We start from the raw sequence: 26141 nt of genomic DNA, 5'->3' as shown, positions 1-26141 counted from the left end.
TGGGCTTCCCTTTACCCTGAACACTTGCCACTTCTTCTGGGGTGTGCTTGGAGTCTGAGGTGGCTGTTGATGGGGGAGCTATCACCATTTCTGAAGTGAAAAGCTTAAATCCAAGATTTTATATTACTTATGGCTTGATTCAAGTTCTTGCAATTTCTTCAAACTGTATTAGTTTCTTTTTATTTTTAAATTATGGTTAAAGAAACAAACATGAGTGTCTTGACATGCATAGATATGGCTCTGTCTCCATTTGGGGAGCTATCATTTGCTCCAGGTCAGGACCATCTCCTGGCCATGCGCACAGCAGTGAGGACTGCTAGAGCCAGGCAATCTCCTGATGCAAGGCTCGCGGCGTGCTGGGCCCCGCTGCCACCGATGCGGGTGCAAGTCCCCAGGCACTCGGTGAGCCGGGGGCAGAGCCCCAGCCTGCTGGAGAGAGCAGCCATGCGGGGAAGGGGAGCTGAAGGCTTTGCTGTCAGAGGGGCCCAGCGTGGCAGGAGGCAGGTCCTGAGCAGCAGGAAGCTGGGTGGCTCTGCCAGGCAGCTTTGTTGGCAACCATGCTGGTGCACTCAGCCAGCCCCTCGCCTCTCCGTACCTGGGGAACGTGCCTCCACAGTACCTTTCTGCTGGCTCCCTGTCCTCCCCTGCCCTGCCCACAGGCAGCTTGTACCTGTTGCTCCTCATACCAGCGTTCTCCATTATTTTGCACAGTTCTCACTCACTGATGTGCTTATAAGAAGCAAACCTATTACCCCTTGGCTGTCATCTTTTTAGAAGAGGTAAGCTTTTCCATCTCCTCCCATGAACTAAACTCTTGAACACCAGTAGCCAGAGTGCTCTCTGGCATCCAGATAAGATCTTGCTAGAGCACAGAACCATACATGGCATTAGTACTTCCCTATCACTGCTGGAAATACTGCAGTATTTTGGATTGTCTTTGCCTTTTTTGAGTCCACGCTGCAGTGATGGTTCACAGTCATTCTGTGATTGCTGAGTGTGCCCTGGTGTTTCCCCCTTCTCTCATTTCCAGCTCTCAACCACCAGTTTTCAGAAGAGAGTCTGACCATAAGTCTTAAAGCTCATGACCTTGAACTTTGTTCTGTGAAAAATGAAAAATCAGAAGTGAAACTGAGCAGTGTCGTGTTGCTCTTCTAGCTGAGAGAACAAAGAAAGTCACTTCAAAGAATAGCTTTGCATGTCGTTTGAGAGATCTCCAGATAAAGTGGAAAAAATTACTCCACGAAGTCTCTTTATACTTCATGGTGGAGAACCTGCCCTTGCAGAAAAACAGCAAACAGGCAAACGTCTTCCCTTAATTTTCTGCAATTAGAGAAAGAAATAAAACAAACAAAAAAACCCCACCAACAAAAAGAGATGTCCATTGGCATTCTCCTAAATAAACTCATTTCAAAGATGTATCTCTCTAATCTTATGGGGATTTCCTTTACCTATTTTTCACTTGAGCTGTGGTAACCAGAATAAGTAGATAAAAACCTGCCTTGCTTGCAGCAGCTCCCTTCCCTTTTTTAAACACCAGCTAAATCAGTTACTTCTATGCGATAGAAAGGAGTTAGTTCATTAAGTTTACATGCAGATTTTAGCTGATAATGTTCTCTCCCTGGTGAAAGATTTCTGAAGGGTTTTCTGGTCAGTCTAATCAAGAGGCAGAGCTGAACAGAAGCACAAGATAGTTGAGTTTCTTTCATTTTCCAGATTTGGATGATCACAATTTCCTTTTACAGGAAAGCAAAAGCAAAATTAAAAAATGGCTACAACAGCAGCAAATACTCAAAGACAAACGATAGGCTGTGAGGAATACAGTCTCTACAGTAGCTTGAGTGAAGACGAGCTTATAAAGATGGCCATCCAGCAGAGCTTGGAAGAGGACCCCGCGGGTCAGCCAGCTGCCCAGAGCCACCAGAAGTCGATGGTGGCAACTCCCGGCGAGGTGGCCACCCCGAGCCGCGCCAGCAGCCACAACCCGCCCTACCGCATCTACCCGTGGCAAAGGTGAGCGAGCGCCTGCCTGAGCCGCGCCGTCCCAACAAACACCCTGCCCGGGAAGCACAAACAGCTTCCCCTGTCTGAACACGTGCTTTCTAATTAGCTTTGCCAAGCGGCTGCTCTGCGAGTCTGTCATTAGTCTGAAAGCCAGAGTCTGCTATAAATCCGATGAGGTCAATAATTCACGCCCTCATGGTGAAATGAGAATTTGCTTGACGTTGTCTGTTTTAAGCAACAAATAAAATAAGAAAAGGGGCACTGCTACAAGCTTTCCTGAACGACAGAAGCCCTGCCGAAGCCAGCAGCTCCTTTCCCCCACGAGGGCACACCGTACACCGAGCTTAGGTTTTGCCAGAGAGGGAGCACAGCATTTGTTATAGGAAAACATAGTAGAAAAGCCAAAAATAAAGGAGTGTAAGCTGGCTACCTTTTAGATACTGGAGTCTTTAAAGGATGTAGTTATTTCAGATCAGAGTCCAACCTCAAGGACACCGCTCTCAGCCAAGAGCAGCTCCCGACACCAAAGCGTGGCGGCATCTCCCCCCTGGCGATGCCGGGCTGTGGGTTACAGACACCTATGGACAGATTCAAACCCAGACATTGTTCTCCTTTCATTTTTTAAAAGGCAGATTTCTCAAGGGGGGAGGGAAGAGGCTACAAAGTCACCCCAAAACCAAGGAAAAATATCCTTTTACACTAATCTTTTTTTAATAATCTGGGAGTAACTGAAGTTTTGGTCCTCCTTCTTTCTCATCATTCCACTGTCCTCTGATGCCTCACTCATTACCACCTGTGATCGTTTGCTTTCCAAGGCTCGGAAACTGGGGACAATTTAATTAGCAGTAAGCATGTTTCATAGCTGCGGAATCAGGATGCTGTACAGCAGGCAGACCTTCTCCCATCAAAGGTCGTGGCTTCTCAGTGGCGTTACCGTGCACTTGCACTGTCAGCTCTGCCACAGGAACCGATGTGGGGGAGAATAAGGGCTTCCCTGGCCATTTGGTCCTGTCCTCCTCAGGGGTCCTTTGACACTTGTTATTTTGGCAAAAGGCAGCATCTGCAGTTCTGTGAATTAACCTGTCGTGCCTTTGCCTCAGCCTAGCAGCTTTTGACCTCCCACTGGAGGGAAAACCTTTGCAGCTTGTAGCTCCAGATCTGTAGCATTGCCAAACTCTTCTGCCACCTGGGACAGCCGAGCTGGAAACAGAGCCAGCACCCAGGGGCCCTGAGTCCTCCTCTGCCCCCGCCTCCGATGTGCTTGCGTGGCACTGTGGAGGTGATGAATGTCACCTCGCCTCGTGCCTGCTTCCTGTGCGGTGGTGGTAGGGTTAACCTCACTCTTGTCTTATATGGTCATTTGAATCCCCTGACGCTTCCTCAGAGGGCCAAAAATAATCTCGAGCAGAGCAAGCAGCTGAATCCAGCGCAGAGCAAGCCGTGGCCATCTGCTTTTATTCAAAGCCCTGACCAGCAGGCTTTCTCGCTCCGTCTCTGTGGATGTGTGTCTCTGTTTCTGCCTCAACATGACCTGTTTCTCCTATTCGGAGTATTTCTCCTTATTTCATTCATGTCATCGCCACTCCAGATTGACGGCCCAGCAGAGAGGCCGTGCTCAGCCATCCAGCTCGGGGGCAGCCTGGGGGGTCAGGCGAAGGTACGACGGCAGCCTGTTCAGCACATCCCAGCCCGTGTAAGTGCCTCCCTCTCCCGCTTTCCCCCGCGGTCAAAACAAGCCTTGCTACCCACTCTCCCCCTGAGAGCGCTCTTCTAGGCAGTTCATCTGGAGGAGTTTATGAACTGCTTAGAGGGGTCTTGCTGATACCTGCACTGCACCCTTGCTGCCTTCCCGCTCTTCCTTCTGACCTCCCAGCTGCCCCGGGCCATGCCCTGGGTCTTGCGGGTGACCCACCTCAAACCTTCCTTGTTCTCTTCTCCCCCTTCGTCCCTTTCCATCCCTCCAGTGCACATGTCCTGGGGACTCCGGGTCATTTGGTAGCTCTGAGGTGACAAGGACAGCAGGGAAGGGATGCCTGCGCTGTGGTTTATTTATATAGGCAGGCTCCCACATCAACACAGTAGATGAGGCAGGCAGGTGCTGGTAGTACTGCATTGATATTAAGTTCAGGGTTCAACAGTGGGGAAGAGTGGGGAAAACAAACATTTTATCGTAGTATATAAACAAGGTGAGAAACTCCAGTCCTTCAAAGTAAATATTTTATAAATGCTCCCAAGATGCCGTGCCTGTTCGCAGCAATAACTGCACTGCCCTGCCACACTGAGGAGGGCTGCTGGGGAGCTGTACCACATCTTACCTGCCCAAGGAGGAAACCAGCTTGACTGACTTTGATCCTCCTGGCCACATTTTGTTGTTGGCAGAGACCGTAAATAAGCTTAGGTGAACAGAGTCATGGATGAGGAAAGCAGACAGGCAAGCTCTGCCCCAGTGCCTGTGTGTAGTGGAAGTGTTTGGACCATGATGGGTTTATTACAGCTCCCTGAGGGGCAGAGTAGATGCAGGCACCTGCCTTTAGCTATCAGATGAAGACAGGAAAGTGTTGTAGGCAGCACTTGTGTGTCCTGCAGAAAACTCTTCCCTGCCTTTTTTACCTACCCAGTTCAAATTCACTTTGTTTTATCCACCTTATAAGTCCCTCCCTGGATGCATGGTTGCAGTGACTACCCCTCCACCACTCTTCTTCTTTTCATCCCTCTCCCAGCTCTACATTTGTCCCTACCTCACGCTGCACCCTGGCTGATCTGGGCTCTATCCCACACTCTCCACTGACATTGCCCTCCCTGACATATGTGAAAATCTCTTTCCGCTGAAACATGAAGCCTCCCTCATACCTGTCACCTGCCAGCTCCCCTTGGCCACACTGAAATCGCATCCTCTCTCTGCACACCTTGCATGCCTCTCTCCTGCTCTGGGTGCGATGACTGGAGGGCAGGCTTTTCTTCTGCATCACGAAGTTCAATAGAGTTCAGTCCACAAGAAGGCTGCGATAAGACTGATAAGCTAGCCCTCCTCTGCTGCCAGGTGAGAGCAGAAATGTGGCTGGGAAGCCACAGAAAAGCATGATGGCACGACTATTTTATAGCCCTGGTCTCCGAGCCAGGCAGGGATGATAGCTGGCTTCACCTGGGGAGATGTTGTTCCTTCATGCTGCCTGCATCTCACCAGGCTGCCAGGAAAAGAAGGAGCTTCTTGAACCCTTCTGTGCTCCACTGCACCTCTTCTGCAGCACTCAGAACTGACCCCACCATACATCTCTTCTGCAATGAGTATTTATTATCTTGGCTAGTGGCCTTTGAAATGCAGTAATTCTTTTGACTCGCCTATAAGGTTAAGATTTCTTCAGATCTTCAGGCTTCCTCCATAGTTCTAATACTTGTTTTTTCTATATCTGATGAAATCCAAGCAGCAGAATGTGTTGGTTTTTTTTTTATAACAGCCAACTATGAGCCAGGCAGAAAACAAGGATTTCACATGGAGATTCGTTAAACTTTCTGTACTGATCTGGAATTCACTTGGCTAAAACATCTACAGCCTGGTCCAGCAAACCCCCTCATCTTAGGAATCATTTAAGGTCAAGGAGCCCAACAGAAGTTTGCTTCATTCAACATCTGAGGGCTTAAGCAGAATAGTAACTGATTCTTCACGGATTTTTAACCCTTCCACAGATCTGCTTTCACTGAGGTCTCAGCTAACGTGATTCACCTTGCATTTGCTGTGTGCCAGCCCCATGCACAGACTCCTGCCGTGGCCCCCCCGGCATGCAGTAACTCATAAAGCGCTGGTAACTCTATCGTGTGCCCAAATCCTGAAGTCGAAGTCGCAGTGAGCAGCCCCGCACGTGTAACATGAACCTTTGCACAGAACAACAGATGGCTTCAGCAGCCTGGTGCCAGAGGCTTTTAAAGACAAAGATCCCCCATCTCCTCTTCTTCTCCCAGCCAAACGTGCCAATTGTTGCTGTTAACTAACTTCAACAAAATGCTCAATTTCAAACACCTATATAAAAATCTATTATCTATACAAAACTAGCAATTTTAGTTTTAGTCCCCAGAGTACTCTAAATAGCAGGGAGATACAGCAGTGTCCCTGGGACCTCAGCCCGGCGGTTAACAGAAGGTCAGTCAATTCCTCCTGGGTGGGCTGTGGCCAGGAGGGCAGTTGCCTGCTCTAGCTGTTATCTCCTCAGGCAAAACGCCTGGCTTTGTGTCCCATATCTCCCCCCATTCCAGCGTTGCTATTTTTGTGGCTCTGCTGTCTTGAGATCACTGCTTCCAGCTCTAGAGAAAGAGCAAGTAGCACTAAGTACTTTTTCACCTGGGAAATGGTGTGTTTTCCCATTCCTTGGTACCGGTGTTGTGTTCACCTGCTTCCACTCCAGGCCCTGAGTTTATCCTCAGAGAAGCAGCTTGGTCACTTTTCTTTCAGTGCTAATATCAGTGTTCATGGCACAGACTGGGTACCTCTAGGCAAGCTGAAATTAATGATGCCTGTGTTTCAGGCTGTTGGTCTGTTCAGTCCCTGCAAGGCAACAAAATCCAGTGCTGCTCCTGTAACCTGCACTAAATGCGGAGGTTTTACCGATGATCTGCTTTGTGAGGCTCCTGTGCTGAGCTGCCCATAGTTTTCTGTCTCTGATCTCACTCTGTTGTGGCATTTTAGACCTTCTGTCATAACCAGAGTTTCTGGTTGTTCCCATCATCACTGCCCTGCATGACCTTTATCACATGCTGTATTCCTACCCTGGCGATGCTAATAGTCTCTCTGAGACACACACCTCCCTCCCCAGTCTCTCCGCCTTCAAGGCTGCAAGATTTTCTCTTTAGACTTAGTTCAAATCACAAACTCTCCTATGTGTTCAACATCCTTTTGTTCTCTGTCTCTGAAAATATAGCCCACGTTCATTTATTGCAAGTCCCCATTAGAACGGGAAAAATGCTTTTTCCTTTGCGGTGTTTGATGTCCTGGAGCTTAGCCATTTGATGGCTGCCTTCTCCCAGCACAGCTCAGCAGGAGCAGGACCAGGCGCTGGGGCTGGAAGGCACAGCACACCACCCTGCACAGAGCCACTGCCTGCCACGGGCAAGGATCCTGCCCGCATTGGCTGCAGGGTACCAGCTCCCTGCCTCTGCTGTCCTGTCGGCAGCCTCAGCTGGGGTGGAAGAAGGGAGGTAGGCCCTGCTACCGGCGCTGCTGATCAGTGGCACGGTGACTGTCAGGCAGCGTCGTGACTCCAGCAGAGCAGGGAGTCTTGCAGCGGCTCTCACTATTGCTCTGCAGAAGGACTGGTGTGCCCAGGTCAGCCCTGCTCTGCAATTGCTCTGACAGAGCTCGGAGAAATGGGTTGCTGCCCGGACTGTGCAGAATGTATGCTTGGCAAAGGGAAGGCTTGTCAGAGCAAAGCTCACTCGTAGGCTGCTCATTGTGTCTCAGTTCTGGGTGGCATGGAGCACACTTCATGCTTTTTGTAGATTTTCACAGTGACCCTCTTCTTGAAAGGTTCAGAATTAGGTAGCATCAAAAAAGACAACTTTCATGTTATTTTTCTTTTTGCTGCTAAACACTGAAATACTGCTTTAACACTTTTCAGTGATTCTACATATTTCAGTGACTTTCTACTCCCAAGAGGCTTTAAAATATTCCCTCCCTTCCAAATATTTTTTAATTCCTGTTACTCCCCGTGCCTAGAAGTTACTTGGTGCTGTGGAGCCTGACAGTGGTTTGCTGGGTTCAAATGGACCATAACATGAACCACGTCACAGCTTGGCACCAGGTCCAAGTTGGGGTTCCAGAGGTCCCTGACTGTTGCAGTTACTTGGGGAACTGCTGACTTGGCTAAGAGGTTTGCAACAGTGGGCTTGTCAACAAAGCTAATGGGTCTCCTCCCAAGCAGGCTTCTAAAGACCAGATTTTCAGAAGTGCCCAGCACCTAACATGTCTTACTGGCACACCAAAGACACGTTTTTGAAGGTCTATAATGTCCAAAGCAGTTATAATTTCTGAACATTTGCGTGCTCAGTGCTGAAATAACAGCTGGGGATCTCTGGGTCATGGTCATGAAGGGCAGCTCAGAATTTCATTTGAGTGGGTGGATATTTTTTTTTTTAATCCTCCCTGGCTGAAGAAAGGAGAGCCCAGACCACCACTGTAATGTTCACATGATCTAACCAGAGCTCTCCCTTCTTCATAACTGGTCCAGCTAACTTCTGAAAACAGGCTTGCATAAGAGAAATAGGAAGTATCTTTAAAATACAAGAACAAGATTTATGGAGAATTCCTGCTTTAGGGCTAAGCCACCTGCAAATCAAAGTTAAAATTTTCTTCAGGGATCAACAGGGACAATTCTCTTCAAAGCCGATCTTGTTTAAGAGGTCTCATATGGAAACATCTTGCCACATGGGAGGGTGGTGTAATTATCACAACCGTGGATGCTCATGGCGGTGTACAGGGCATAGGTAGAGCTAGGCTCCCCCAACTCCAGATATCTAAAATATAAATGTTTTTGTCAGAGATTAGTCACACCTACACTTTCCTTACAGTTCGAGGAAAGAGATCAGCACCTCCAGCCAGTGATTCTTCTGTTGTGAATGACCAAATTAGAGCAGACAAATTTTACCTCCACAGGCCCTGTAGCAAGACACCTTAGGGCCACAAATACCTGTTATATAGGCTGTAGGGGTTCACTATTTTTGCCAAATGATACAGCAATGTTGCTGCAAAAAGCTTCTCGGTAATGAAGGAAGCAGTAATCAAGTTTTAATCTTGTTTTAAAGAGAGCTTGACCCTGTAGTGGCAGCAATCAAGGATGGAGATGAAAAAGCAGTATGTAACATGATGAAATCAGGAAAAGACCTTTCTGAACCTAATAAGGATGGATGGATACCCCTGCATGAAGCTGCGTACTATGGCCAAGTGGGTTGCCTGAGGCTGTTGCAAAAAGGTCAGTGAAGTTAAAACTAAGTCATTACAAAAGGGAGAAGAAGAATATGAATAAACTAAAAAGCAGAAATAGCAGCAGCCCAATCCTTGCTTGGGACTGTGTGTGAATGTTTTTTTCCAACCCCTCTGAGTGTATATTAATTTCACCTTCTCTTTGAGAATAGGTTTCCAGACAGAAGCCTCCAAATGTTAGGATCTTCAGGAGAAAATTAGATCTGGAGAGATCTTCCCAAGCCCTGGATTTCTCACAGTAAAGCCTTGTAGCTGAGCTCTCGGCTGTTGTGAACTGCTCGGCTGCTGCAGCTGACAGCAATTACCCCAGATCCCACTAGCTGGAGGTCCAGCCCAGCACCTCTGTGCTGATTCTTGAAGGGGGTTAACTACTATAGTTTGTTTTCAAACTGCTGCTGAAAAGCAGTTACTCAGCAGCTTTCTGCATCACTACTGAAAATAGCTGAACATTTTAATCTAAGCTGGTGACTGATTTACATAATCTGAGTTATAGTAACTTTAAAGTATATTCTTAACTTACTTTGCTCATGGAAGAGGAAAAGAAAAGAAAAAAACAACAAAAAGTCACCTAAAACTCCAAGGATTTTGCAAGGTGATGGTGCTGCAGATACTTGTGTGCTTACTACATGCCATAATGACTTTGGGCTCACCATTTATTCACAGCATACCCCGGCACAATCGACCAGCGCACACTCAACGAGGAGACGGCTCTCTACCTGGCCACCAGCCGGGGCAACCTGGACTGCCTGCTCACCCTGCTGCAGGCTGGGGCCGAGCCCGACATCTCCAACAAGGCCAGAGAAACACCGCTCTACAAAGGTGAGTGGCTGTGTTTCCAGGGATGCTGAGCACTTCTGGCACCACCAAGGCATTGCTGCAGGTGCTCTTGCGATGTGGGGCTGAAACTCAGCAATTAGCTCCCATTTTGCACCTTCCTCCAGTAGTCCCGTATCTCCTGTGTCTGACCTGCCATGCCACGGCTTCTCTTCTTGTCCACATCAGAGACAGGATTAGTGGCTGCCCTGCGGGGTGCAGGCTGCAGCGTGGTGCTGAGGGTGGGATGAGTGATGCTTAGTGGGGCCCTAAGCACAGGGTGTCTGCACAATGTCCCAAACTTACGGGAAGCAGAAAGCTGGATAGTACAGGAATACGTATGCTTTGCTTTTCTAAACAGTAGGACTTAAGTAGCTGTTAGAGGTGGGAGTACGTACAGTAACTGTAGACATGCCAGATTCATATATTGTGTGGGCCAGGCCAGGCTCTGTGCTATGGGAGATGCATAAAGTTATAAACAATTCAGTGAGGTCGATGAAGTGTTTAACAAGGACATACGAATTTGCTGTTGGTCAGAGAGTACACTTTCTTTAGTAGAACAGCATTACATTCATGATATCACAAAGATTCAGAGAAGGAGATGATCTGTCACACCTTCGTGTCCCTTCCCCTTTTATTGACTGCTCCTGCCATGACTATTTTTAGTGCTCTAAAACATTAAAAAGCAGATATTACTGGTTTCAACAGTAATCTTGCCTCCAACTTTGGATGCCTGACATTAGAGCTGCTCAGTTTAAAATGCCTTAGTTTTAAAATTCTGGCTTATAGTCAGCTAAAGGAAAGCTGTTCAACTGTGCATTAAACACAGCAGTGATAGAGTAGTACTCATAGGAATAATAATAACAATAAAATGAAAGCACCCTTTAGCCAGAGAAAACCTGGCTAACGTAAGTGGTAGTGCTGATGTAAAAATCCTCTGGTCTATCCTCCAGCAAAAAAAGGAGTGAAAAAATTATCATAACAAATTACTCATCCCTAGTATGGAAGCAAAGTAAACTCCGCAGAGGTATGCATAGGTAATTACAGCAGTGCCGAATCAGATAGTTGCTTTCAGTACACGTGAGTGACACCTATGTATGGGAGAGGAAGCCATGGCAATGTCCCAAGGGAAGACTCAAAACAAAAAGTCAGGATCTCTGTGAGAAAAAGACACTATTATTTCAAAGAAAAATACAATTGCTGTGGAATGTGCTGGCCTCTCTTTCTGCACATCGTACAACAAATGCTAATTGGGTGTTGTAAAAGTGGCTGCTTATTCCAGGTACCTTTGGTTTGGGGTCCCACAGTAAAAGTGTGTAGGAAGCCTCATGATTTGGGATTTAAAAAGCAATGGAACAAATCACTAGTATAAAAATCAACAAAATGCTATTAATTATCAAGAAAATACCTTTAGTCCAGGATGGTCCTGAACTATATATTGTTGCAGGCCGAGAGAGTGCTACTGACTCACACCATTATTGTTTTCTAAGGATTCTTTTCTGACCACTGTTGGTTTGAGCTCTTTTTTATTTTCTTGTCTATATAGAGCTTTATCTTCAATCCATGGCAGTAAGATACAGAGTCAGTTTTCACAGAATTTGGAAAGAAAGTGTTCAGATCATGTGATTTCTGTAACATGTTTGTTCTTCATAAATTATGTCCTGCACCTTGTCACTTCCCTGTGTCACTGTGGTGTCCAGTTGGTACAAACGTGCTGGGCTGGATTCCCCTCAGTACCAGGCTTGGCACAAGTCCTGCACAGGACACTTAGCCTCCCCTAGGTCCCGGCTGAAGATTGGCCTCACCGCCACATCCTTTACGAGCCCCAGACAGTGTCATTTGGCAACAGTTCTGGCTCTCATATTGACCTAGATTGATCTTTGCTCTTTCTCACTAGTTGTATTATATTGCCTTATGCTACGTGAAACGGATGCCACAATACCCAGAATCTTTTCAAAAGCCTGTCCTAATCACTTGCCTTTTTTCCAAAACAGCCTGTGAGCGCAAGAATGCAGAGGCCGCAAGACTCCTGGTACAGTACAATGCTGATACCAACCATCGTTGCAATCGAGGATGGACTGCTCTCCATGAGGCTGTCTCCCGAAATGATCTGGAGATTATTGATATCCTTGTGAAAGGGGGTGCCAACATTGAGTCTTCAAACACCTATGGGATCACTTCTTTATTTGTGGCAGCTGAGAGTGGGCAGTTGGAAGCTTTGAGATACCTGGCAAAATGTGGTGAGTACAGTTGTGCCGTTACATGCCTTTACTCATTTCATTCTTAATATTTCAAAGTTTCCATTAATTCTCCCTGGCTCAGTTTTTCCATCTCTGAAGACAAGGACTAGCCTGCAGAGGTGCTGAAACCCTGTTGCTCCAGATGGCTGAATTGTGTAGGGTCTTTCAGAGAGCATGGTCTAGACACATGCGCTTCTTCAGCATTCATTCATGGTCACCTACTTTGGGAAGTAACATGGTGCTCTCTAATTGCATTGCCTGACAGCTTTCAAAACCCATATTGCTGCACACATGTAGCCTCAAATCCAATCAGTCATAAAAGACAACTGTAGGTGGTAATAGATGGCAGAAGTTGAACATTAGCCAACCCCATCTGCTCATGAACATGTGCAGTGATGGGCAAGGTTACCTCTCCTCCAATAATGAATTCTGCTGAAAACAGATGAAGTACTATTGTATAGTTAACAGATTTACACCAAGGAGAAGCAGACTCGCTCTCCCCCATGTGTATGTGTTCAAACATATAAACAGAGTGAATTTGATTCTAGTTTACACTAAACCTACCTTTTACTGCTCCACTCATGTAAAACAGCTTTACAATAAGCATAACATACTTTACTACTACTCGAAGGCATATTTTATTTTCACTGTGGGCTAATATCTTCAATGTAGGTAAGAACTGGGTCCTGCACTTGTGACACAAGAGCTAAACAGAAATGAAGATAAGAAAAACTTCTGAAGCTGTTAGTATGGCTAAGAAAGATATGAGAGTTGGGGGACAAAAAATGTGTTCTGCTGTCCAGCTGGCATTGTCAAGTCAGTTTTATATGACCAGTTAGTCCATCATACTGCCTATGATTTTAGAAACTAAGCCAGAATGCAATTTGTCTTTCAACTTAGATACATATTAGGATTTCCTTAAAGTTCAATTTTGAGAAAAATACACAGGAGAAAATCCAATAAAATTGTCCCATTGTTTCAAGCCCTGAAAAGCTCCTCTGAGAATCCCAGGAATGATATCACTGCATTGTTTACGATGAGCAATGTTCATCATAAAAGGGGTTTCTTTTTCATTTCTTTTTCATTACGAATGTAGTTCTGTGTTATGTTTTGTCACTGCAATTCTCCTGATGTTTCCAGCTACAACATCTTCAAAGGGCCAAACACAACACAGATGTTTCAGTTTGGGATGAGAGCACAGGGAAATGTTCCCTTTGGCAGGGAGTTTTCATGATCAAACGGGAGACTGATTGGCTTCTTTGTTGGGGTTTAGAAGCAAAACTCCAGTGAACTGTCATTCCCATTTAGGATACATATAGAGCAGCCTTCCTGAGGACATCATGCTACAGTATATTACAGTTGAAACCGAGGCTTTCAGACCTTAAATATCTGGTAAAGAAAAAGCTAGATTCCAAATTGTTTGTGGCCAAAAGTATTAGGTCTTTGTTTATTCTTGCATGTTGTTTACTAAGCCAAGCACACACTAGAGCTCAAGAAAAATATGCCCTAAATAATCTAGTAGCTCATTAATAATATTTGTCTTTTTTTGGTAAAACTCACCATTTGTATCCTAACTTGAACCCTTGTGAAATGACGAGATATGGCCTCAGGTGTTGAGTTTTGAAATGAGATATTCATTGACTAAAGCATGCCCAAATAAAAGCTGATTAGAATTGTCGCTCGGTACTATGCAGATGTCATGTTAGAGAGTCCTATTTTAGCCTGGATATGTATTAAAATTAAAATACAGTGTAAATGTATTTAAACTATGAATATATAAAGTATAAATAGTATGTGTATATATAAATAAATTTGTATCATAAATACATAATCATACAATTTTGGAGAGCACCTATTGAGATCACCTGGTCCAAACTCCTGCTCAAGAACTGTGTATATACATAGTGTAAACATATAAATACTAATGGAATTATTGTGTCCAAAGAAAAGGCCATGCTATATAAAGAAGAACACATTTTAAAGGTTTTGCCTTTGAGATACAGCTGAATGGAGCCTGGATTCAGGACTGGCAGCTAAAGGTTACCACCCATGTTAAACTGTCCTTCACAAAATTCAGATCATAGTAAAAACCAGTGGAGATCTATGATATAACTGTATATAACTGATATGACTGTATCACCTTTTCATTTTGCTCTGATATGACCTCATTCACATCTCCTTCCAGCACATTTTGTAGCTCTAGTGTCATGGAGACATGTATGTTCATTCAAAGTATGTTGCTTCCATCTGATTTTAACCTTTTGGTGCTAAAAAGATTTTTTTTCCTTCCTAGGTGCTGATATAAATACTCAAGCCAGTGATAACGCCTCTGCTCTTTATGAAGCCTGTAAAAATGGGCACGTACATATTGTGGAGTTTCTTTTGTCCCAAGGAGCAGATGCTAACAAAGCCAATAAGGATGGCCTGTTACCTCTTCACATAGCAGCAAAAAAAGGGATTTGCGAGTAAGTTTTAGTTCATTTCATAGTTTCATCTTTTAGACAAGAATCCAAAGTCCTTCTATGACCCAGATCTAATTCTGAGCATTGCGAGCAAGGGAGCTGCCAGTTGAGAACTGGGCTTTCCGCTTGCAGAGCTCAGGTTGGAAATTACAAACTGAAGAGTGTGTTTGTGGGTTGGGATGGGATGGGATGGGTTGGGATGGGGTAAGCAGGAATGTGGGGTGCAAGATCACTTTAGCTTTGCCAAGATATCACCCATTACAGCTAAATAACCTCATGTATCTTGGAAGTGGCTTAAACTGAGCTCCACAAAATATGCTTGAGATGGAATGAAAAAGCATCTTTGTGTGTGTGGGGTGGGGATTAGTCCTCAATAGCTATTGCAGTGTAGTTTGCAATCATTTCCCTACATGAGCCCGTTGTGATTCTTCTGCACAAGCAGAACATGCTGCATTCATCTCTGGTGTGTTCAGGTTTTATTAACAATAATTCAAATGCTGACAGCAGGAAGTGGTTAAGTGAATCTCTAGGGCATTAGTGAGATTGTTGCTACAATATGGTGTCCAATTCTGGTACCCTGCCTTTCAGAAACCTTTCAGGAAATTGGAAAGGCTTCAGAAAAGAAGTACAAGAATTACAGTCTGGAAAATATACTTTATTAGTGAGTGATTAAATGACTCTTAAATGTAACAGACAAATGCATAAAAAGATCCAGTGGTTTGATTCTGAAATGAAATGTGTTTGGGATAGAGCTGAACACATTCTTTAAACAGTGAGAAAAGTAACTAATGGAAAAAAATAACAAGGAATTGGGTAGATTTACCAGTCCTCTGAAGTAGAGGTGTTGATAGGAGGGGGAGAAACGCCACAGCCTGCGATAAAGGATATCAATTTAGAAGATGCTGTCTAGGGATGGGATTGTTGCACCGTCATGTAAATAGTGTTTACCTAGCTCTTTCAAGACCTGGGACATTGCAGCATGCTTCTGAGCCTGAACTCCTTAGCATTTACTCCTGATCCTAGGGCAAGTTTTAGCTCCTGCCTTTAACCCCTCGCTGCTGGAAAGGTGAGTGGCCCACAGCTATTTTTGCAAAACACAGTCACATCTTGCAGTGACAGACCCTTTTGGTGACTGTAGTGAACTCTTCTGACTATCACGGTTTCTATCAAAATCCTTTCAGCAATAGCCAAAGGGCAGTATATCCTACTGCAAAGACTGTTTCTGAATAGTAAAGCTATCTTTGCAGACAACTGCTAGAGGGGATTCTTACATATTTTACAATGTCTGAGGAATGAAAACTTTTGACAGCACTACACCTTTCCATAGCATCTTTTATCCTAGCATTTAGGTCTGCTTGGGAATCCCAATTAAGCTTCTCAGATCACTTTGATAGACCTGCATTTTCTGCAGTTGGAGTAGGCCTGCTTCTTTGTGCAAGCTGTGTATTCCAGAGGGTAGCCCAGTGTGAATTTATGTAATGGGTTTATATGCTTACAGCATGTACATGAATACCCTGCACAGACTAATGCAGGCATGATTCAAAATTTTCTCCGGGGTTTGAGTTACAAAGACATTTTCTTGCAAACAAACACATTTTAGATGAGAAATGTGCCAGAGACAGAACCCAGCTCCAGTTGCTCACTTTCAAAAAACTTCATCTGAAAGTACAGTAGGTTGGTCTGAATCCAATTTGTATATAGAGTCTGGACCAGCTCTCTGAATCTTTTCCTCCCCTCTATAGTTCCACACCCCGACCTGAAAAGAAATTTACATGGAAACTCTGCAACCTGAGTCCCTCCCCATGTCATGAAAGCAAGAGCCTGATTCAGACCTCATATCTATTATAACAACCAGCAGCATAAATGAGACCAGAATTCAGCCCAGACTCTGAGTTCCTTCACTTGTGAAAGACTGAGCACAAATTTTTGTGCACAACTGCTGCAAACTAAGTGCAAAAGAAAGAAAGAAGAAAAACGTCTCTTATAAATATTTATCTAAGTGACAAAGCTTTAGCCCAATAGGCTGATCATTCTTAATTCCTCTGGCATTCAGTAAAATAACACCCTTCACGGTGACCTCTCTTTGTATTCCTGCAGATTTAATACGTAATTCTGCAGGAATTCCACGCTTCAACTTTTTGCCAGAGCACGAAGGCTCCCTACCATCAAAAAGCCAAGAATGTGGTCCCAAGGCTCAACTGTCAACTCTTGTTGCTTGGTGTTTGTTTATTTTAAATGACACCTTGTCAATACTGACCTGAAATTCGTAAGGGTCATCTCATCAGCAGTAGGACAATCGCAAGCAGTCATTTAATTCCTTCCCCCTCAGAACTTAGATGCTGAGAAGGGAAGACTTTGTGAAGTGTGGGCAGATTTATTAAGTAAATGCAAGTCAATACACTTGGCACACTCATACTAAGGATGCTCTGCCTCCTTCTCCATATAATTTCTAACAAATAGAAATCACAGAAGCAGGTGTCAGGGATGAGGGGAATTTCGGCACTATTTCAAAACTGTACATGAAGCTCAGCCTTGTGATAGACGTGGGATGTGGTCTGGCTTGTCCTGCCTTGGCTACCTTCACTTGAACTGCCTTTCCCCTCTAGACAGAGAGGAAAGACTGCAGAGGTGGAGGCACCATATTACTGAACCAACCCCCTCTGGAGGAGGAGGAAGAGAGACAGGTTCAAGCTACAAAATTGAACTCTGATACAAATTTGATGCTTCCTGCTTTTCTTCCCAAAATAAATCTGGGGTACAGGGAGCGTACTGAGGTCTAGGACACTGCAATATTTGGATGCAGAGCCTCAGTGTGGCACCCCTGCGGTGAGGTTCAGGTCCCCCTTGCAGACAAAAATGACATGGTGCCTCTTTAACTCAGATGTGAAGAGCTGGCTGAAGCACATATGCTGGAGGGAAAGAACAAAACAGACCCTTAAATCTTCAAAACAGTTGATCATGGGATGACTAATGCTGGCACTTGGCATGGTGTCCTCGCAGTGCTCTGTGCCCTTTTTGTTATTATGGCTCTTACAGAACATTTGCTAATGGTGGGAAGTTGCCAGCTCACCAGCACCCAAACCTCCTGCTCCATGGTGAGCATCACAGTACTGGAAGATTAGTGAGTCTGACCGGAGGAAAAAAAAAATGCGCTTAATTTCCCAAGATATTTACATATTTTAAAAAGACTTTTTGTTTAAAAATGAGATGTAGAAGTAACTTGGAGACATCAGTAGTCCATCATGTAAATAGGAACATAATCCTGTAAAGTGTTATGCATCTTCAACCCTTATTTCAGCTTGTGGGAGCGTTGGAGGCTCAGTCTTTCACAGGATCATTCAGTTCATCACTGACAAAGGTTTTCCTGAGACTAGCGCTTATATTTGGCTTAGTTCATTATGTAAATATATGTTTGAGGGCCCAATGTTGGGACCAGCCATTGCAGTCAAGCTGAAGATATGCAGCATTTTAAAAGAGACACGCTACATGGTAGGAAACTGAGGTTCGCATGTTTGTGTGTTAGAAGAGCTGCTGACTGCTAGATAGAGGAGTCTGCATGGGAGGAAGAAGAGGAGGAGAAGGTGTGCTTAGCTTGCTGGCTCCCACATGTTCCTTTTTTAGATATCCCTCTCTCCACAGGCATTATATAGGGAGCATGAGCATCTCCTGAGACAGCAGGCAGACTCAGGTTGGATGGTCCCTAGTCTTGTTCTGGAAGTAGCTTAAGGTGACTTGTCTGTATTTACAAACTCAACCTAGTACCTTGGCTAAGCCACCCAACCTCATGAGCAGGAAATGAGGGTTTAACCCATGGGGCTGGTCATGTAGCTCCAATGATACCTATGGAGATATAAAAATGATCACGGATTTGCAACTCCAGGGCTCCTGTACATCATATATTTGAATTTCGCATTACATAACGATAGCAGCTTGATTTATGTTGCAGTGTTTAAGGCCACATCACACTTTCCAATAGCAATCTCTGATTACCAGGTTTTAGGCCTTGGCTGTACATTTTTTCTCCCTGGGCTAAAGTATGGAAACCAGCCTGGAAAATATTTTTGTTTCTTTTTCTCCCCTTTCCTAATTGTCTTTTTGGCTCACCATGATCTGGGATGGACGTTGATAGCCCCATGGGTTTGCCACAGCCAAAAGCCACACAGTGAGGGCCTCCAGGACGGGGATCAATCCAGGGTAATAACTGGAAAACAAATATGTACTTTATCCTAGCTCAGTCCTGCAGAAGAAGGTTTGATTTCACCTCCTTTCTGGTCTCAAGCCTCTTGCTGAGACCCAGGAGGCATACTAATGCCTTGTGTTGGTGCCCTTCTCTGCTGAGCAATAAAGCTATCCTGATGGAGGTGGGAAGAGACAGCCTCTCTGCTGGCACCTCAGGCTGGAGGCCGTGCGCCTGCTCCTCCAGTCCTACCCACAGCACGATGATGAAGGTGCAGAATGTCTGGGACATCCCGGCTGGGTATCTGCCATTTGGGCTGTGGCACCTAAGAGAGTTACAACAGGGCAGGTGAGGTGCCAGCATGTTGACTCTTCCAGCTTAACTGCCCCTGTAGCTGCCATTACCTCATAGAAACTGGGTGATAATTTCAAAAAAACTTGTTCTTCCATCAAAGAGGGGGTCACGCAACTCACATTTTTGGCAAGGTAGGAGCACAGGGAGTTGTTGACAGGTTTCATGTTCACACCCTGGTTTCTCTCAGAAAGAGTTGTTCCTGTGCCTGAGTTAGCAGGCTCTCTCTTATGGTTACAACCATACAGCTACAATTTGCTGTATGGTTGTAGATCCCCTAGAGCTTACTGCTGTTGACTCTCCACCTGGCAGGATTGTCTCCATGCTGATCCCTGTGACCAGCCGTACCCGTGTCAAGCGCAGTGGCATCAGCCCCCTGCACTTAGCAGCCGAACGCAACAATGATGACATCTTGGAAGAGCTGATCGATGCTGGCTACGATGTCAACTCCGCCCTCTCCAACGAACGGTCTTGCCTTTACGAGGACAGGCGCACCACGCCCCTCTATTTTGCTGTTTTTAACAACAACATCTATGCCACAGAACTCCTGCTGCAAGCCGGAGCCAACCCCAATGTTGACCTCATCAACCCATTACTCATCTCCATCCGCCATGGCTGCATGAAGACCATGAAACTGCTCCTTGACCATGGAGCAAATATTGATGCCTATATATCAAGCCATCCCACTGCATTTCCAGCTACTATCATGTTTTCAATGAAGTACCTTTCCGTGCTGAAGTACCTCCTCGATCTGGGCTGTGATGCGGGTTCCTGTTTTGAGTGTCAGTATGGAAATGGCCCACACCCTGCATTAAATTACAGACGGGACAGACTTAATGATCCTCAGCTGTCCAAGGAGCCAACCATAGTACAGGTAAGCACTGCCTAATCTACCTACAGTACTTCTGAGGACGTCTCCTACCCATGTATCTTGACAACTTTAATGTATTTTTTCTCCCAACTTTCCTGTGAAAGAAGATGCCTTCATTCCTACTTTATTTACAGAAAAAAGGCTCAGTAAGAGTCTGTGAATGTTCCAAGTCCATGTTCAATGACAGCAGGAGGGCAGACAACAGCCGCTGTGGCCCTAGCTTGAATTTGCAGTGAATTATAGCCATCTTGACAGCCTTGCCATCAGATCTACAATATTCTTTTCCTCTGGACCTGAGGTGCCAGGAGTGAAGCATGTTTTCTTGACAGGCAGTGTCATATGGGCGGTAGCATATGGGCAGTAGCATATGGGCAGTAGAAACCTGCTTGTTTTATTTGCTCTGTAAAATTTGTTTTGTCTGATAGGCAATTTAAGCTCCCAGTTAAATTAAAATTGTCTAGTGCTTCACTTTATGAGCGTAAACTAATGAATGTAAATAGTTGCAATTTCTGAGTCTACTGGATAAGCAGCCCTGCGGAGGGGCATCAACACGCAACACAACAAAGAAATCTCAGCACGGCAGTCTTTCTATTTCACAACGAATCAGGAAAGAAGTAAATCAGCTTCTATCTAGTTTAAGTGTAGCTTTGAGGGATTCAGAAGAAAGCGTCGTTTAGCTCAAAGAGACTGTCTTCTAAAAGACTTTACTCTTCAGTAACATGTCTCAGAAACAAACAGAAAGAAATCTTAGAAAGAGGATTGTAAGAGTCCATTAAAATAGTCTCTTATCCCAAACAGAGCTGTCTTCTTCTTGAGAGTGTTTGTCACAGCAAAATTGCTCCAGGACACCACATTTTTGTCAAAGTAAAAATAATAAAATATATAATCTCTAGTTCTTGAACCATGATATGGTAGCTTGCAGAGTGAACAGAGGGCTGGAATTCCAAGGCAAGGAGAAGCCTTGTCTGTAGCCCTCTACGATATTCTAGCCACTCAAAAATAGTTCTGTTTTTACTTATTTAAGCACATTATTTCCCTCTGGATCTCACCCAGAACTACTTTTAGTGCCTAACAAAATATTGGGTCACTCACAAACAGAGCCATCACCTCAAAGGTCAGACCGCGTGAGGCAGGGGTAGCAAAAGCTGTGTAAAATTGTATCTGTGCCTAGAGAGGGACCGGTGAGGGACAAATGCATACAGAGAAAAAGCGATCCCTTCCCTCTGATATTATCTTAAACTTGCTTGTTACTGCTGGGAATTTGGCTAGTAAAAGTAAGGCTTGTATGGTGCAGCTTCATGATACAGTTGTGATATGGTTTGTATTCTGAAATATAAAGGATCTTATGAAACTATAGCCTTCTCAACACAGAAGATGTGCATTTTATATTTTTTCGTGTAATATTACATAAGGATAATAAATTTGAATGATTAGCCTTTATACAGGAAAGACTATGAGCTACTGGAAGTAGATTTGAAAAATGCATAATTATAAATCATTACTGTTGCTACTAAACTAATGTGTCCTGGAGAAAGTGAATGCAGAAAAATGGTTGCTGTCTCACTCCACATTTCCAGAATTGTAATGTCAAAACCTTGAATGTGGGGAGTGAAGTATCCTACTGCCGCGAGAGGGCATTCAGGGGCCTACCGAGACTGCAGGCAAAGTGTGTCCCAGGCCCACAGTCACTTTGTCCCTGAGTCAATTCCATTGCCTGTAGTTGCAGGTTTGCATTATTTTGCTTCGTCTTGCTGTGCTTCTTTTCCTGCAACATGTTTTGGAACATTTTTATTCCAGAAAACGTTTTTGTAGGCTAAGCTTGTGAATGGGGAAGAGACAAAAAAGCAGGCAAGGTCTCTGGTGGATTCAAGAAGAGGAGAGCAGTAAGATCCAGTGTTTTATTGCCCTACGCATGTGTCCTCATTTAAACTCTGACAAAATGGCATCACTGCTTAGAGGTGGTAGTGCAGATCCCCAGTTTGCATGTCCGATGGGTAGCTGCACGGCAATTGTATATGCACTGGAGAACGACAGCCAGATATACTAAACTGAACTTCCTATAAGCGGTCCAGGTAGGAAACTGTGGGTTGTCTGCTGGGATCCTCCCAACATTACTGTGTCTGATTTTCCTGGGAAACATTACATGGAGATGCTCAGTGAAAAAAACAGTCAGAAGAGTCGTAAACACCTCTGTGAACGCTCTCACCTTGTATAAAATGGCCTTACAATTTTCTGCAGCTTTATTCTTTCCTAGGTGAGCTAATATAATTTTATTTCTTAATAAGAGTATCCACACAAGAGTTTAATGCATTTTGAGTTAGGGTTCATGCATGTATAATCAAATGCGATCTAGTTACAGCAGCTTAAACTGAAAGAGGTTTAAGCTGGTGTATTTTCCTTCCTGTTTGTGGTGGGTTTGGAGGGTGCCTGCAGACAGTCTCAGTGACTAAGCCGATGGATGGTGCTTAAGCCCCCATTATTCAATTGGGTTCGGCCATGCGCCTGAGTTCTTATCCACACAGCATGATTTAATTCATCTTAATTTTCTGACTGCTCACATGCAGATAAGTCCACCGATATCTTCATCATATGCAGCACCCTAACAGCAATAGATGAAGCTGTCTGGTATAATATACATATTTAGATTAAAGTGGGAAGAGAAGTCACTACTTTTTTTGAAATGAGACTGCTTAAAGTTGGGTCCTTAAGTCTGTTCTTCAATATCTCCATAAGCAGCCCTCCATGCAACAGCTCTGAATACTCTGCACTGGGGGGCAACAGATTTGCCTGATCCAGGACTGAGTAAGGAAGATGCTTCTGCTCTGCATTAGGCTCAGTATAGTTCTCCCACAGGCGAGTAAAACTGCCTGGAATTCATCTCTGCAGAGATTTCCCTACACTTGTTTCTAGTGAGGTATTTGGTCCCCAAAAGCTGCAGATACCAGTGGGTTCACCAGAAGCAGGAGGTGGTGTGGTGTGCTCTGCCGAATCTCCCTGTTTCCCTAAGCCTCCTTTGTGCACAGTTGCCCCACAGAGCCCCTCCCAAGAAGGGAAAGGGACCCAGCACGCTCAGTCAGAGTGCTCAGTCAGTCCATGCTCCAGAGCTACGACTCCACCAGGGTTTTGTGTCCTCCTGTGGTTTTAAAGAGGGGATTCTGCCCTCAGTTGCAAAAAAAGAGGCTTTGGTTGAAGTTTTCTGAGAGGAAACTGGTAATTGCTCTCACAGCTGGTAGAAGGGTGGGACCACCAACACAGTCGGGGCTGTTGCTATCGTTGCAGTTTCCATGGGTGCATTCATGTCCCACTGACTGTAGTCAATCTCTTTTTTCCTTGAAGTTTTGTGAAATGGTGTCTACTCCAGAGATAAGTCGCTGGGCCGGGCCGATCATCGATGTTCTCCTGGATTATGTGGGTAATGTGCAGCTCTGTTCCCGGCTCAAGGAGCATATTGACAGCTATGAGGACTGGGCTGTCATTAAAGAAAAAGCAGGTATGGTCAGCCAGGAGAGAATCTGGCACAAATAGTCCCACTATTGGATTCAAAACCTCAGTCACCATCTCCTCTTAGTATTCATCCCTTAAACTGGATAGGATTTCCCTGCTGAGACTGAATTACATTTTGGACCAGGTATGAGGCACTAGAAATTGCTGGGGTGTCACTGACTCTGTGATGTTAAACGTACAGCAGCTGTGGATCTGACCCACTGGGAATGAGCACTGCCAGTGCAGGAAAACCCGTCTGGCTGCACCTGGGGTGCAGTCAGATCAGGGCAGGCGGGCAGCGTGACCACAGCAGCCCAGCAGGCACCAGTGGCCTTTAAGCCTTTACTAATATTCTGCTCTCCTAAACATCCTTTCCCTCAGGATCCAGTCTTTCATAGACATTATCAGAATTAGTTTTCTGGCACCAAGCTAAATTTGGTACATATTACATTTATTTTCAGTGGGAAGACTAAGTACTGTGAAGCAGCTTGTTTAAATCCTCCTTGAAAGCCCATTGCTAAGGCTGAGATGGGATACAGCACCCCATCCTCCAGCCCCGCTTCCTTCCCTATACGTCATGCCTCAGAATAGATGAGCTGCCACCAATGCCGGACGCATCATCCCTCCATTACAGAAAAGCCCCTTTTTTCATTCCTCCTTCTCCCATTTTCCTCTTGTCACTGGCCTGGCCAAGCTGAGCTGTCCCTCTCAAGTACAATCCTGTTCTGCTCATGTTTCTGACCTGCCTGTCTTTCAGAGCCTCCACGACCTCTTTCCCATCTTTGCCGCATCAAGGTACGAAGCCTGGTTGGAAAAAAACGCATTAAACTTCTTGACACCTTGCCTCTCCCGGACAGACTGATTCGATACTTGCAGCATGATTACACACAGTGAGCCCAGGCACACTGGACGGGCAGCGGCTTCCCAGCACGGCATGTAGCGTCATCGGCACAGCGAGGGCGCACATCGTGCACGGTGGGGAGGAACTGCTGCTGGCTTGGTCAAGCACCCTCCAATGACTAATCTAAGAGAAATATGCTTCTGAAGCATGAATGAGAAGAAAAGGGAAGAGACAGAGCTAAACATAGGACTGTTAGGTTTTCCAAGAGAAAACAGATATGATTCACCTCAGAGCTTGGTCTGCAAAGAACAAAAAATGAAAGCCAACACTGAAAAATGAATAGTGCTGAAGCAAGTACCAGTGAGGAATTGAAAGATATCCTGGGGTTGTGGTGGAGCTTAGCATCCTTGCTGTGATCACAATTCAGAAATTATCAAGAGTCAACATATTTGGGAAAACAATCACATTTCCTTCACTGACTGAGATTTTTATTCTAGTTTCTATTCTACTTTTGGGATTTCTGCTAAGTGTGATGGTTGCTAATTTCTGATAACTTGACACCATCTTGCTAACACTTTTGCATTCATTTTTTGGACCTTTCTTACCGAGTACTTGATTTCTGAACATTCAAAGCTCAGAACTTTTTCATAGACTAAAATCCAGAAATGCTGATTCCTTTAAAATTCAAGGGAAGGTTTATTTAAAAAGGATGTAAGAATTGTATTTGCACATAGTAAATACAGTTCATGTTGTATTACATTTGCAATAAGAAGTAGGTGAAATTCTGCTTGAGAGAATTTCCTAGACTGGGAATTTGAAAGCAACTCTGAGCTCTTTTGGTTTTGTTTTTTTTTTTTTTTTCCTCTGTAAATTAGTAGTAGCTGCACTATAACCACTAGCATTACTCTGTCATGAAGCTGGTGTCAGAACAGAATAAAGCCCTAGATGGGCATGAACAGAAAGTGATGTGGAGGAGAGAAGCGGGGTACGTAGGGAGAGAGGCAACACTACTAAACCAACTTTACCTGTTGCTCCACTAGAAGATCTTGTCCCTACAAAACCCAGCCTCTCTTACCTCCTTGGATCTCTGTGGCTGTAACAATACAGTCACTGGAAGAAAAGAGGGATTATTTCAAAATTATGAAAGTCAGACTTTGAGATTTAGGAAAACGAATACCCAGAATTAGGCTTACAAATCCTTATTCAGGTGCCTAAACAATGCCAAGTGTTGCACCAGGTGTAGTTCCACTTAAGCCAATGGGACCACATTTGGTGTCAGATATTACTGAGGCATAATAAAAAAGTCTTAGGATTTAGCCTTGAATTTCCTGACTTCGGAAGTTTGAAGCATCTATTAGCTCCCTTTGACACTGATGAAAGTTATTATCTCAGCTTCTTTGAAAATTAGGTCACCTATTTACAGCTCAGATCCACAACTGATTTATGGCAGCTTAACAAGTTACCATCTATCAGCTGAACCACTGTAATTGTCCGTGAAATTCTTTTATTGAAGTTTTTAACAAGTCACATTCCCTCACAGCTGGGGAGGCCGAGGAGCCCATGAACCGTTATTGGCAGTGACTACAGCTCAGTTGACAGGTGTGACTTGCTGAATCACTGATTTGATGAGAGCCTCATTCCTGACTAGGCACCTAAGTAAGGATGGAAGAGCCTAAATTTGGAACTATGTCTTTGCAGATCTTATGCTAGAAGCACACGCATTCTTACCTTAGGCAACAAAGAAGCTGTGCACTATGGTTTGTTTGGATTCCCTGCCAGAGACCTGACAGATCTGGTTTTGTTTGTTGGCCTGCATACCATCCATGGAATCAGATAGAAATGTAAGTAGGGAAAATGCATTGCACCGAGTTTTATTTGTGTGGAGTTTTATACCTTAACACAGTACTAAAAGTGTGTTGCACACATACAAGTCTG

General features: G+C 44.7%; 1 protein-coding gene across 10 annotated transcripts in view; it reads left to right on the top strand.

Annotated features, from left to right (window-relative positions):
- The window catches only part of ASB2 (ankyrin repeat and SOCS box containing 2), a 51119-nt gene extending 24978 nt beyond the window's left edge, over positions 1–26141 (top strand). For 9 of the 10 annotated variants that reach the window (XM_087747595.1, XM_087747601.1, XM_009467470.2 and 6 more), the window contains 9 exons: positions 1743–2010; positions 3590–3694; positions 8791–8957; positions 9632–9787; positions 11776–12021; positions 14315–14486; positions 19324–19885; positions 23219–23372; positions 24123–26141. In XM_087747595.1, the coding sequence (XP_087603721.1) occupies positions 1766–2010; positions 3590–3694; positions 8791–8957; positions 9632–9787; positions 11776–12021; positions 14315–14486; positions 19324–19885; positions 23219–23372; positions 24123–24259 (1944 nt within the window). In that variant the 5' untranslated portion in view covers positions 1743–1765 and the 3' untranslated portion in view covers positions 24260–26141. The remainder of the gene's footprint in view (positions 1–1742; positions 2011–3589; positions 3695–8790; positions 8958–9631; positions 9788–11775; positions 12022–14314; positions 14487–19323; positions 19886–23218; positions 23373–24122) is intronic. The other variant, XM_087747603.1, reaches the window with a different exon arrangement.

Source organism: Nipponia nippon, unplaced genomic scaffold, assembly GCF_047370975.1.
Source record: "Nipponia nippon isolate SJK-2023a ecotype South Korea unplaced genomic scaffold, ASM4737097v1 scaffold_11, whole genome shotgun sequence".
In the NCBI taxonomy this organism is placed as follows: domain Eukaryota; kingdom Metazoa; phylum Chordata; class Aves; order Pelecaniformes; family Threskiornithidae; genus Nipponia; species Nipponia nippon.
This window is presented reverse-complemented; position numbering and strand designations above follow the sequence as displayed.